Source organism: Etheostoma spectabile, unplaced genomic scaffold (assembly GCF_008692095.1).
Source record: "Etheostoma spectabile isolate EspeVRDwgs_2016 unplaced genomic scaffold, UIUC_Espe_1.0 scaffold379, whole genome shotgun sequence".
Lineage (NCBI taxonomy): Eukaryota > Metazoa > Chordata > Actinopteri > Perciformes > Percidae > Etheostoma > Etheostoma spectabile.
In genome coordinates, this window is record NW_022605596.1 from 489,743 (window position 1) to 502,898 (window position 13,156).

The 13,156-nt window shown below is 43.4% G+C and overlaps 1 protein-coding gene across 2 annotated transcripts; it reads left to right on the forward strand.

Annotated features, from left to right (window-relative positions):
* The first annotated feature begins 536 nt into the window (after positions 1-536).
* On the forward strand, positions 537-8,728 carry fgf8a (fibroblast growth factor 8a). 2 transcript variants are annotated; one of them, XM_032511532.1, is made up of 5 exons: positions 537-1,239; positions 1,342-1,378; positions 2,399-2,546; positions 6,054-6,160; positions 8,294-8,728. In XM_032511532.1, the coding sequence occupies exons 1-5, from the start codon at positions 1,208-1,210 to the stop codon at positions 8,576-8,578; spliced, it is 609 nt and encodes a 202-aa protein (XP_032367423.1). In that variant the 5' UTR covers positions 537-1,207; the 3' UTR covers positions 8,579-8,728. The 2 variants fall into 2 exon arrangements, with proteins under 2 accessions (XP_032367423.1, XP_032367422.1); XM_032511531.1 differs by having other exon boundaries at positions 539-1,239; positions 2,366-2,546.
* Positions 8,729-13,156: the final 4,428 nt, after the last annotated feature.

Sequence of the window (13,156 nt, forward strand, 5' to 3'; positions counted from 1 at the left end):
ACACTGCTGTCTGCTTCGTCTTAATGTTTCACTCTATCATCATCATCATCATCCGCGGCTCTGCCGTCCAGATATTCACGTATCCTTTCCATGAACGCGTCTTAAAAGCCTGCAGGTCAGTAGTACGCCTTCTCTCCATTAAATAAAGGAAGGGGGGGGGGGTTAAAAACGTAATCGCCTGTAATCCTTTTAATATGTCTCACACTTTGCTCGCAATACACAAAGCTGAGCAGCTCAGCGCGTCCTCGAAAAGGAAGAGCAGAGTATTAATGGACATGGGCAGGAGAGGGGGGGGGGGGGGGGGGGGCAAGGGTCATCCGGTAACTACGCACACTGTTTATGGTGATGATGAGTCATTTGTAATTTTTTTCATTGACAGACTTAAATTGGGGGATGGCGAGCTACTCCTCGCCTCTTTTCTCTCCTTCCAAAGTGTGGACCTCTGCTCAGGTAGAGATGTTTTAAATCAAGGAGGAGGGGGGGCGGGGAGGGGGGGGGGGGGGGGGGGCGGGGCTGTCCGCTTTGTTATGCAGGCGAAGAAAAAAAAAAAAAAAAAGGGGCTTGTTCTTAGGAGATCAGCCTTCCATTTTAACCGAGGGGTGTGTGAGCGCCGGTCGAGAGGCTTGACACGGGAGCGGTGTGGGATGGGAACAGAGAGAGGAGAGACGGAGCGTCCAGTCTGCAGTCCTGACACAGCCCGGCGGAGCAGCAGCATCGAGTCTCCTCTACTGCGGGATCACACACACACACACACACATACACACACACCTGAAGGCCGCGGAGGACCACGGGGATTACAAAGCACGAGGGATGGTCTGACAGCATGGATCAAAATTGTTTGTAACCTAAATAAATAGAAGAGAAATAGAAGAAGATTTTATTTTTTTGTTTCCATCCCCGAAACTTCAACGCACAGCTCCGCTTCTGCAAGTGCACTTAGACTTCCTGCGTATTTGACAGAAAATTATTTGACTGAGAAATGTGTCATCACTGCTTTTTAACAGGAGCCTGATAATGGACATGTATTTGATGAGGAAAGTGCCCAATGTGCAGCACCTCTGACCTTTTTGTGGATTTCGGTGACATTTGTTTTTATATTTTTTTTGGACACGAGTGTTTGATTTGTAACGAGATCAGCTGGACTCTGCAGCTCTGAGAGGGTCCTGGTGAGCATTTACTGGAAGAGCTTTTCACCCCTCCATCCAACATGCGACCCATCCCGTCCAGACTCAGCTATCTGTGAGTGTCTTTCCTCCCTCTCTTCCACTCTTTACGCACTGGAAACGCACCCCTCACGCAGCTCTGAAGTAACCCCATGCATGTTTTTTCTCTCCTTTGCAGGTGTCTACACTTATTCGCATTTTGCTACTATGCTCAGGTATGTCATTTCATTCATTTAGTCTCATACATGTTTTTCAGTGTTCCGTTTTTTTTTTCATTTTAAGCGTTACGCATTTTCTTCGGAAACCTCTAAAACACAATCAAGGCTTGTGATGCACACAGCGAGAGGAGGAAAGAGGGATCATCATCACATTATGTGATACAACAATATCGGATGGCTCCCATGGTGCGTGGGGCAGCAGGGCGCGCGGCCTGCTGGCATCTTGCTAATGAACACACCGGCCCTGGCACAGGACGCGCGGGCACAGACGGGGCATCGGGGCGGAGGGAATTGCTTGCGGGGTTTAAAGCAACCAGGGCCCGTAGATTCTTCCGTCAGCAGCAGTAATTCCATCACAGAAAGACTTAAGTGATGTTATGTAGAAGTTCATTTATCCCGTTTTAAAGTGGGGGTCCGGACAGCTTTGTGGGGCAGGACCCCACAACTTTAAAGGGCTGTTTGAGGGTTAAGACTTGGTTTTAGGATCATGGTTAGAATTAGGTTATGGTTAGGCTGAGGGTAAGGGTTAAGGTTAGGCCTTTAGTTGTGATGGGTAAGGTTAGGGTAAGGGTCTGGGGACTACATTATGTCAATGACGGGTCGCCCACAAAGATAGTGAGACGCACTGTGTGTGTGTGTGTGTGTGTGTGTGTGTGTGTGTGTGTGTGTGTGTGTGTGGTGCGCATGCATTCTCCCGTGAGCGCACAACCTGTAATCACGCCGTGCGTCTGTTTTGGAAGCTGTTCATTTCCCTTGGCTGCAGCGCGGCCTGGAACTTGTTACACTTGTCACTCGTGGGGAAAACAACAAGCTGTTGTTGCGTCAGGATGTCGTTCCAAAAACCCAATTGGCTTCACTCTCATCCAAATATTTCATTATTATTTTATTTTTTTTGCGCAGTCGGATGTCAGTAAAATGAAAGAAATTCACAAATAAGCCAAAATGTGCACATTGATGACTGTGGTGACGTCTAATTTCTGACAGGTAACCAATCAGTCCCCGCCTAATTTCACGCAGCATGTAAGCGAGCAGAGCGAAGTGACGGACCGCGTGAGCCGCAGGTTGATCCGGATCTACCAGCTGTACAGCCGGACCAGCGGCAAGCACGTGCAGGTCCTGCCCAACAAGAAGATCAACGCCATGGCCGACGATGGGGACGTGCACGGTAAGAAGAGTCTCCGAGCTCCTTGACACGTTCCAGTGGACCACTTCTTCTTTTTCCTCTGTCCTCATAGTTTTCAAATTATTGATATCATTTGCATTCAGCATTTACTTTAACAGGCCTACTTTGTGTTGTTGTTTTTTCTGACATTTCCAAACCGAAGGAAAATCGAGTTTTATTTCATGTTATGTTCATTTTTTTTTTTTTTTTTACATATTTATGAAATGCCCCGTGATCTGACGGGGAAAAACACGTGCATTGTCTTTTCAGCACGGGTAATATATTTCATAATGCATTTCAAAACAAAAAGTATTTCCTCACTACATTTCATCTCTGTTGGCCTGCACATTTCTACTATTTTATAAATCCATATTTTTTTTGTAAAGATTAGTTTCTTCGGGCATTTTAGGACTTTATTTCCACTTGATAGATAAAGACATAAAAGGGGAGAGAGAGAGAGGGGGGGGAGGCATGCATTAGGGCCGCGGGTTGGAGTCGAACCCGCGGCCGCCGCATCGAGGAGTACGCATGCGCCTGCTCTACGTCAATTCCGTTTTTATATTCAAAAACTGTGCTTATTATTCTTTTTTTTAGGATCCGTGTACCTGTAGCATACTTCTACACGTGCTCTCTTTTGTCTTTGTGATTTTTTTTTTTAAACAAGGCTCAAAGCCAATATTATAAAGTCATTTATTGATAAGAAGGCCTGAAGAATTTAAAGAGCAAAGTGTCTGAAATATGAAATAGGCTGACTCGTAACCTTTAAAAGTCACATGCTCATTTTGAATTTATTTCATAAAGAGTGTATGAATCAGGAATTTCTGCAGAATGTGCCCTCGTGCGTTCAGTCATTCAAAGATTTCTCTTTGAGATTTTTTTTTATAATCTTGTTTCCTGATACTGAAATATCAAGATAAAAGTGCCCCCCCCCCCCCCAACATGAAAGCTCCCCTTTAACCAAACAGTGAGCTGGTGCTGGTGGTGGTTGCTTGGACAGTTTCTGATCTCAGTCTAGCGTGGGGGTCGTGGGTGTGGTGGGGGGGGGGGGGGGGGGGGGGGGAATCGGTCCAGGGGATTGTTACAACTGTGCTGGAGGTCACTCGAGACACCTCTAGGTGCTGGAAGAGCATTAGAAGTCAACTTCTTTACCTTCCCAAACATTTCTGCATAGTTCCCCCCCCCCCCCCCCCCCCCTCAAACACTATCTTCAACCCAGTCAGCCAGCCGAATCAAACGGGCCTGCACCTTGTTATATCAGAGTCAAACTGAATTCACTAAACATCTTGATAATGGGGGGGGGGGGGGGGTGTTGGCGTGACAGGGAGGTCCAACGTGCATGTGTGTGTGTGGTGTGTGTGTGTGTGTTGGGGTCTCTGCCACTGCCTCATTCAGACACAACTGTTAACTCAGATGTGTAGTAGTTACACAGTGGGGGGGGGGGGGGGGGGGGGGTAACCCCAGTGACCCTGTTGGCGCCGTGGAATTATTTTTATTAGACAAACGTGGATTAGAAATTAGATTTTATATAAAGAGCTCATCTCCTGTTAATGTTCTGATTATGCATGCTAAAAATGCACAAACCTCCTTAAGGTCATCCTGTCCATGCAGTAGTATGTCCACGTGTCTTCCAGTCCGTCCCGGGGTGTAGAGATGAACGTGAAGCTTCACGTGGAAGATCAGTGCAGATCTGTTTGAAAAAGAATTCTTGGCGGGCCTGCCAGGGTCGCCGCTCTAGCTTTCAAAGAATCAAGAGACACATGCTTTTATCATTTTGCAAGAATTGCAGCGTGAAAACACCCAGGAATGGTCTCCCAGGTATGCGTTGTGGGGTGTGTTGTGTGTGTGTGTGTGTGTGTGTGTTGTATGTGGGTGTGGTGGGTGGGTGTTGTGTGTGTGTTGTGTGTGTGTGTGCGCGCACGCGTGGGTGTGATGTGCGTTGGTGTGTGAAAGAGGAGAGAGGGAAAAGAGTGTGCTTGCTTGGAAACACCATCAAGCTTTGTGTGTGTTGTTGTCAATGCTTGTTATGTGCATACATCATTATTGGTGTTTTAAGTTTAGGAAAATTTCACATTAGATAGATAGATAGATAGTAGGATAGATAGGATAGTAGATAGATAGATAGTAGATTAGATAGTAGATAGATAGATAGATAGATAGATGAGATGATACTGTATTCACTTTGAAGGAAATTTAGGCATCCAGTCGCAGACAACCATATCACAACAAAGACTACACGCTATCTACTGGCTCACTCATAGATACACAAGTACAACATAGACACACATACATCATATGTATAACATATATAGACATATATCACACATATAGACACAGGAGACACATATTATCACACCGAGAGTACCACATTATATCACCACATATATCCCTGTATATTACACAAGTATCACAAGATACAACATATTACACATTTAGACCAATATCACACATATTAGAACCTATATCTACACATATATCCCATGTATAGACACATATATCAACATATGTCAAATCATATGATACACAAGAGATCACCATATATAAAAGATATACACATAATACTCATATGATCAACATCGATACTGTATACACATATGCACAGATATATACAGAGTTTAATCACACATATATACACATTTATCACATATACTGTATACCATATGTCACAATATATATCAAATATGCAAACATAATACACATACATCACATTTGTGTATACACATGATACGCATATATCAAACAGTTATACGCCACAGATAGACACACATAGATACACGGATATCAGCATATATAGGTGCAACAGACATCGAGAGGGTATATACACATACTACACATATATCACAACGATATTACCATAATACAACATCGATAACATCATATAAACAGATATCACACGAGATATTCAGGGTGGTTTTGGTTATATGGAGTGAATATAACACATATATCACACATATATACACATATATCACACATATATACTCATATATCACATATATACTGTATACACATATTGCACATATATATACACATTTATCACACATATATACACATTTATCACATATATACTGTATACACATATGTCACACATATATACACATATATCACACATATATACACATACATCACATATATACTGTATACACATATATACGCATATATCACACATATACCGCACATATATACACATATATACACATATATCACACACATATATACACATGTATCATACATATATACACATATATCACATATATACACATATATCACACATGTATCACATATACATAATCAAAATAAAAATCACTCCCAGAAATGCAATGACCATGATAAGGTGAGATACTGTTGTAGACTGTGTGTAATGATGACAGTGAAAAGGTGAACAGTGCAGTAGATCCTGATAGACTATTAACTATGACTATAAAATATAAACATAATAACAATGAACCTTTCCACCAACCCTCCTGCTCTCAGCTGTAGTCCCTAACGAGACTCTTTTCCGTTTGATGTCTTTAGCTAAACTCATCGTGGAGACGGACACCTTCGGGAGCCGAGTCCGGATCAAGGGAGCTGAGACGGGCTTCTACATCTGCATGAACAAGAAGGGGAAGCTCATCGGCAAGGTGAGGAGAAACCACGATCTCAGAGCCGAGGCAGAGACAGAGACGGGAGTTAGACCGGGTCTGGTGTGTCTTCTGTTTTGTAAAGGACAACCAGGTGTAGAGAACTCAAAGTCCGCCATTAGATGTTGGTGTGTCATTAGCTCTGGTGCTCCATGCTGACATCTGAGACTGTGAAACGTGAATGAAAGAAGATGTTGTAGTAGCTCTTAAAAGTGATCTGGAGTGATTCTGCAGCTACGTCTAGGACATTTGTCTCAAAGACAGGCCACACTTACAGTAAATAGAGCACATCAGCAGATAGGGCTGCATGGGCGATATGGAGAAAATCAAATATCAGGACTTTTTTTACCAAATACCTCCGTAAATTTAAATAATAGAAGAGCTAGAACAGTTCAGAAAATAACATCACTTTACTGTAATGCAGCCTTTAAAACCAGGAAAAGACACCTACCATATTATGATATTAAAACATATCCAAAATCTAAGACCATATCTTGTCTCATATCACAATATCGATTTAACATCGATATGTTGTCCAGCTCTACTGCCAGTTCACTTTCCCACTGTGTACAGTTAGAAATCACTGCACAGCAGCTAAATGCCCAATTCATCACCAAAAATAGTTCCAAAGATTACCCAATGTACATTTATTCATGAGTTTAGAATACTTTTACCATTTATCTAATCTCAAAACATCTCATTACAAGACCAAAACTAACAATAATTCCATCACACCTCTTGCTTATCGCTCCTTCCTCTTACCAGATGTGTATTAGTCCGCAGCTGAAAATAGTCCCCAACACATGAACCGTTTCCTCCTGTTTATTTGATAAAAAACTACAGTGACCATCTGATGTTGGACAAGCGATATAAGATTGACCTCTTCAGTAGGAACCAATGAGCTCGGAGCTCAAAGCCACAGACAGGAAGTTATTGTCGTTTTGTGTTATATATATATATGGCAAATTATATATATGTGACAATAATTTCAACCTGCAGAGCATATCTTCAAATCCACTGCAAGCTTTGATTTTGGAAGGTGACCTGCTAGATGAGCATTTCATGCTCCTAAAATCAATGCATCATAGTGTATAGAGGCTGTATTATATTATATATTATTATTTTATATATAAAGTATATATAATTAATAGTTAATACAATGCTCTAGGTTAGGCTTGGGTTTCTCAGTGCCCCTCTCTCACCGTGATGGCTAATAAACAGAGCTGCCAGCCTCTCTGCAGCACCCCCCCCCCCACACACACACACACACATACACACACCCACACACACACACACACACGCTCCCCTCCACCCACCCAGCACCCTGCCTCGCACACCATCTGCCCCGAGCTACCGGCCCAGTCACAGCCTGCCCCGTGTGTCCGCTGAAGAGAGAGAGAGAGAACAGAGAGTGTGTCTTTTGGGTGACGGGTGCACACGGGTGCACACGGGTGCATCACGACTATTTTTAACACGCTGCGTGTTACAGTAGGCTACGCTGTGTCCAAGTCCAGCGAATGCTGCTTCAGCTGACCTTACTGTACATCTGTTCTCTGATGGAGACTGTGTCATGTTTTTGTTTTTTTACAACTAGAGGCCTCACTTCCCAGCTGTTACCACCCTCTCAGCTTGAGTGCCGATGGTCCTGGGGGGCTGTTGTGGTGGGACGGGGGGGGGGGGGGGCTTTACTGTAACTGTAACTGAACTAAGCACAGAACTGGGGAGGTGGATTGCATCGATTGGTTGTTGTTTGCTTCAAGTAGCTCACGCTCGGTCACATTTCACCGCAAATGCAACTGGAGATCAAACCAGCAGTGAAAGTGACACTGGGGGGGCTGATTAGGGTTTTACGGCTGGGGGTGTATCCGTCCAGCAGCTACTGACCCACAAGGGCTGCTGGGTGCTCGTTGGAGGGGAGAAGAGTCATCGCTTACTGTCATTCCTCCTCTCTCTGATCTGTAATGACTGTAGCATATGCCGCATGTATGAGGGGAGGGCTGTGTGTGTGTGTGTGTATGTGTAAGGAAGCACAAGGAAGCCTTTTTTACATCTGATATTTCTGATATTTCCCATCTGTAAATCGTCTCTGAACACACCCACTAACTGTGTTTCTCTGTGTGTGTGTTTCTGTAGAAAAACGGGCAAGGCCGAGACTGCATCTTCACAGAGATCGTTCTGGAGAACAACTACACTGCCCTGAGGAACGCCCGCTACGATAGCTGGTACATGGCGTTCACCCGGCGCGGGCGGCCACGGAAGGGCTCGCGGACGCGCCAGCACCAGCGCGAGGTCCATTTCATGAAGAGGCTGCCGAGGGGGCAGCAGCCCGTCCACACCAGCCACCACCGCCCATTCGACTTCATCCACTACCCTTTCAATCAAAGGACTAAACGCACGCGCTACTCGTCCGAGCGCTGAGGAGGAGGGAGAGAGAGGAGAAACTGACAGACTGACCCAGATCACACTCCTCCGCTCTCCAGAAAAAACAACAACCTCTAAAGACATTGTTTTTATACTGAGCATTACTATATCTTAACACGTAGGTTGTTTTCTATTTTTCCTCAAAGTAAAAAAAAAAAAGAAGCTGTATATAAACAAAAATATGAGAAATGTATTTTTGTACTCTAGACACTAGACTGACCTGTGTAAAAAAAAAAAGAAAAAAAAAAAAAAAAAAAAGTTAGTTGAGTGCGTTATGTATTTTTTTGGTGGGGGGGATTCTCGCCTGCTGCTAGGGAGACTTGAAGGGCCCTGATCGGCCGCACTGCCAGGAACACACCACACACACACACACACACACACACACACACACACACACACACACACACACGATCGTTCTGTATCTTTCTCACACAGTGATGGAACAATGTGGCAGCTAGATTTGATAATCACAGGTTTATGTGTACAAAATGCAGTGTGTGTGAAACCCCTCACCCTCTTGTGTTCTTCTTGCCCCCTGAATGTCTGTTTTTATACATATATAAATATATTTTTATTTGAGGATGTGTACAATAATTTTAAGGATGGAATATTTATTTAAAATGTGTAATAAATGTACATTAAAATACTGATATTAAACTCTTGTTTGGTACATATCTGCTTTGGGCCCTATTTTCTATCCATGCATACGTACATGCACACTGAGCTGTGTGTAAATACATTGAGCTCGGTGTCTGATAGCACCTGTAGAGTGAAAACAAAAATGTAATTAAAATGTAATTTGTGTGCAAAACACATCATTAAATATGTGAACATTTTAACATATGTCTAAGGGATGTCAAAGTTCATACGTTTGTCGCAGAACCAACTAACCATTGGACAATCTCATCAAAATGAGCCAATCACATTCAATACAACATGTTTGATGCTATGTCTTATTCCCAAAACATTGTCTGTGTGTGTGTGTGTTCTCATTTAACTACATTCGTGGGGTCCATGAACCGGGAATCCAGTATACCTGTGGGGTCGCAACAGCTTTGTGGGGTCAAAATGCTGGACCCAACAACTTTAAAGGGCTGTTTGAGGGTTAAGACTTGGTTTTAGGATTAGGGTTAGAATTAGGTTATGGTTAAGGAGAGGGTAAGGGTTAATTTGAGGCATTTAGTTGTGATGGTTAAGGTTAGGGTAAGGGGCTTGGGAAAGCATTATGTCAATGACGAGTCTCCACAAAGATAGAGAGACACATTGTGTGTGTGTGTGTGTTTGTGTGTGTGTGTGTGTGTGTGTGTGTGTGTCTGTGTGGGCACACTGGGCTCTTTGGTGCACTTGCCGCACTAGATGTTTTCTAGATGCGTCTTTTTCAGGACATCCTGTCTTAATAACAAAAGGTTTCAATGGGCATTTCCCCTAAAAGAGGGGAAGTCAGAAATGGTGGTGGTGTTGTAATTGTTAAGTACATACTATAAATATGTGCTTTCCAATAACAACACCATTTCTTGACTATTTCTTGACAAACAACATCCATCCACACATAAACATTTATGCCTCCTAAAAGTGATGCCATGAGATTCCTTACAAGCCATTAGCAGGCGATCTATTAGTAATGCTAAGCATGTTAGCCTTAGCTGCTAAATCTGGCAGTATGCAGGCAACCCCTTCAAATCTGACAGCGCTCTGGTTGTTATTTTGCCAAATCTACTGATAATTAAATTAGTGTTTGCATAATGTCAGCTTGTTTGTTAGTTAGCTGTATGTGGTCAGCTATCCATCACTGTCTTCTTCTCCTGGCTGGGGCTCAGAGGTACAGCGGGTCGTCCTTCAACTGTCCATCAACAAGATTGGCGGTTGGATCCCCCGCTCCTCCGCCCTCATGTCAAAGTGTCCCTTAGCATGGTCTCGCATTGCCAGACCCTCCTCCACAGCACCGCGGAGGGGTTTCTGGCGAGTCCACACAGCATTCCGGGATGGGAGGATAACGGGCTCTGGTTCATTGGCATTTCTTTAAACCAATCACAATCGTATTGGGCGGCGCCATGGGCGATTTCACACCCTTTTTAGGTGGATTCGAACTTTATCACAGAGGCTGTTGTGCGTCTATCACCAAGCTCTGCTCTGTTAATTAACATACCCAAACAGAATATGCATATTTCTTTAATATAATTTTTTTTTCAATTTGCAGCAGTGGCCTCTGAAATTTTGTGGAATTGTCCTTATGCCGTCTGCAGATTCCATGTGGACTCGTTTTTTACACACCAGGTTGTACGTCTTACACTGCCCTTGTGTTGTCTTCTCGTCGACTATGAAAATGAACCTTTCTTTGATGCCTTTTTGAATGTTTTCATCTCTTTATTTACCCCCCTTCCATTACCATTCATGGTCAATAAACCTCATTTAAATGAAATGATGTTTAATTTAATGAGCTAAAAAAAGCTGACAATCTGAATGATTTTGACTAATGGTAAATAATAATCCGGTTGTAGTGAAAATCTAGTCAGGATGCTGTTTTGAAACCACTTAAAAAAAACTTTTAAATGCTATAAAATTGAATAAAAGACCCAAAATTCTGATCACTAATGTGTGTGGTCTATAACAAACAGAGTTCCAGCCAATAACCGACAAGGAGGAGTTGGGGGTGGGGGTTGGGGGGTCTAGTTTGCGGAAGCGCAAAAGAGAGGAGATGAGGAGGAGGGAGGGGCGAGCTAGCGTCCATTTTGTCTGAAAATACTTTGAACGTCAACAAGAAGTGCCGTCACCCTAGAGATTTAGAGCACCTTTAATGAATCGGGTCTCGAACACTGATTGGACACAGACCCAAACTATGTCCAATAACTTTTGGGGCTTTTTGGTGCTGAAATAAGTTTCCATTAGACTGGGTAAACCCCGCCCAATCTGCCGCTGATCTGAGTTCCCTCTGCAGCTCAGACTGGAAACCTGAACATCAATCTATCCTGCTTCTGTTACAAATCTGCAGAGACCAATCACGATCTTATCCACCTGGTGCACTATTGGCGGGTTTAACACAATAACGATAGAGAAGCGACAGCAAGCAGATTTTTGTTGACATTCAACATCGCCTCCACCAAAGTACGTCACCCAGATCATTGGTCTGATTGGTTGAAGGACTATCCTAGGTACTAGGATACTAGGTTTACATGACTCAGGTCTTCAGGGTCATTCATCATCATCATCATTTTTCATAGCTTACAGATTTAAATTGCAGGGTTTCTCCACCCATTGTATACCTCATCTGCTTATTTACTTCTACTGAGGACATTACTGTTGGGCTCTTTTGAGTTTGATATTATCTATGGCACATTTGTTGAAGAAAAAACCCCTGTGTGCTTCTATTGTTGTGTTGGTTTTAACCTTCCTACACCAGCACCTCTTGACTGAACAGAAAGTAAAGGCCGCGGCCTTTGGTTTCTCCCAGTATGAAACCTGACCAGGGAAAGCTAACAGGGTAGGTATTCTTAGTCTGATCCCAACAGGGATAACAAGGTCACCCCCCCCCCCCCCCCCCCACCCCCCCCCTTCTTTTTTTTTTTTTAGCAGATAGCAGCATGTCAGTGTCAGAGCACTTTGCTGTTGTGAGGATGATACTGCAGTGTTTGTTTTTAGGCTTTAGCTTCCATCAGGCTCTGTAACTCTCAGTATCTCCACTGTTATTCTTTCATCTCCCGCCTTTTAACACCCCAGCGTTTAATCTGATTGGACAAGGTATGTTTGAGTGAAAGAGAGATGGATCACTACGTGGATTTGCCATTGTACGTGTTTGATTTTGGTCTCGTATGGGTCCAGTCAGTGTCATCTACTTCTGATATGATGCGTTTCATGATCAATCAAATTCGGTTATTATACTTTAACGTGAACTCAACAGTCCAAGAAAACCCATGTTGAATCCCTGTGGTGTGTGTGTGTGTGTGTGTGTGTGTGTGTTTGTTTGCCAGCAGGAGAGCAAATAGTTCCATCCCTGCTGGTTGAAAGTTGGCCATGCATTGGCCACACACAGAGGACATTTGTTGCAGAACTCTACAACTGACGCTATCAGTTACTTGAACATGTTCCAATTAATTACAAATTACTCCAAAAAATAAATAAATACACCAGCAGTTTGTTTAGGTCCATTTTAGGTGAGTGTAGCAGTTTTTCAAAATTGAATTTGAAAGCAACTTTGCACTGTAAGAAAATAGTGGACGTAGCAGCGGTGACGTCAGCCAGTCGAGTTTGTCAATTTGGCCGTCGCCATCTTACATTTTTTAAACTGGATGGGATGTAGTCTCACTTTGCCAGACCTTCCTCCATTGCGCTGCGGAGGAGGGTCTGGCGAGTCCACACAGCATTCTGGGATGGGAGAGAAACTTGCTCTGGTTTATTGGCGTTTCTTTAAACCAATCACAGTCGTCTTGGGTGGTGCTGTGTACCAGGCAGAGCCACGGTGCCGCTTCAAAATAGCCTTGGGAAGGAACTTGTTTTGGTTGAATGTTCAGAAATAGTTTTAGTTGTGCGAGAGAAAACCCAGATTGGACAGATAGTCTAGCTAGCTGTCTGGATTTACCC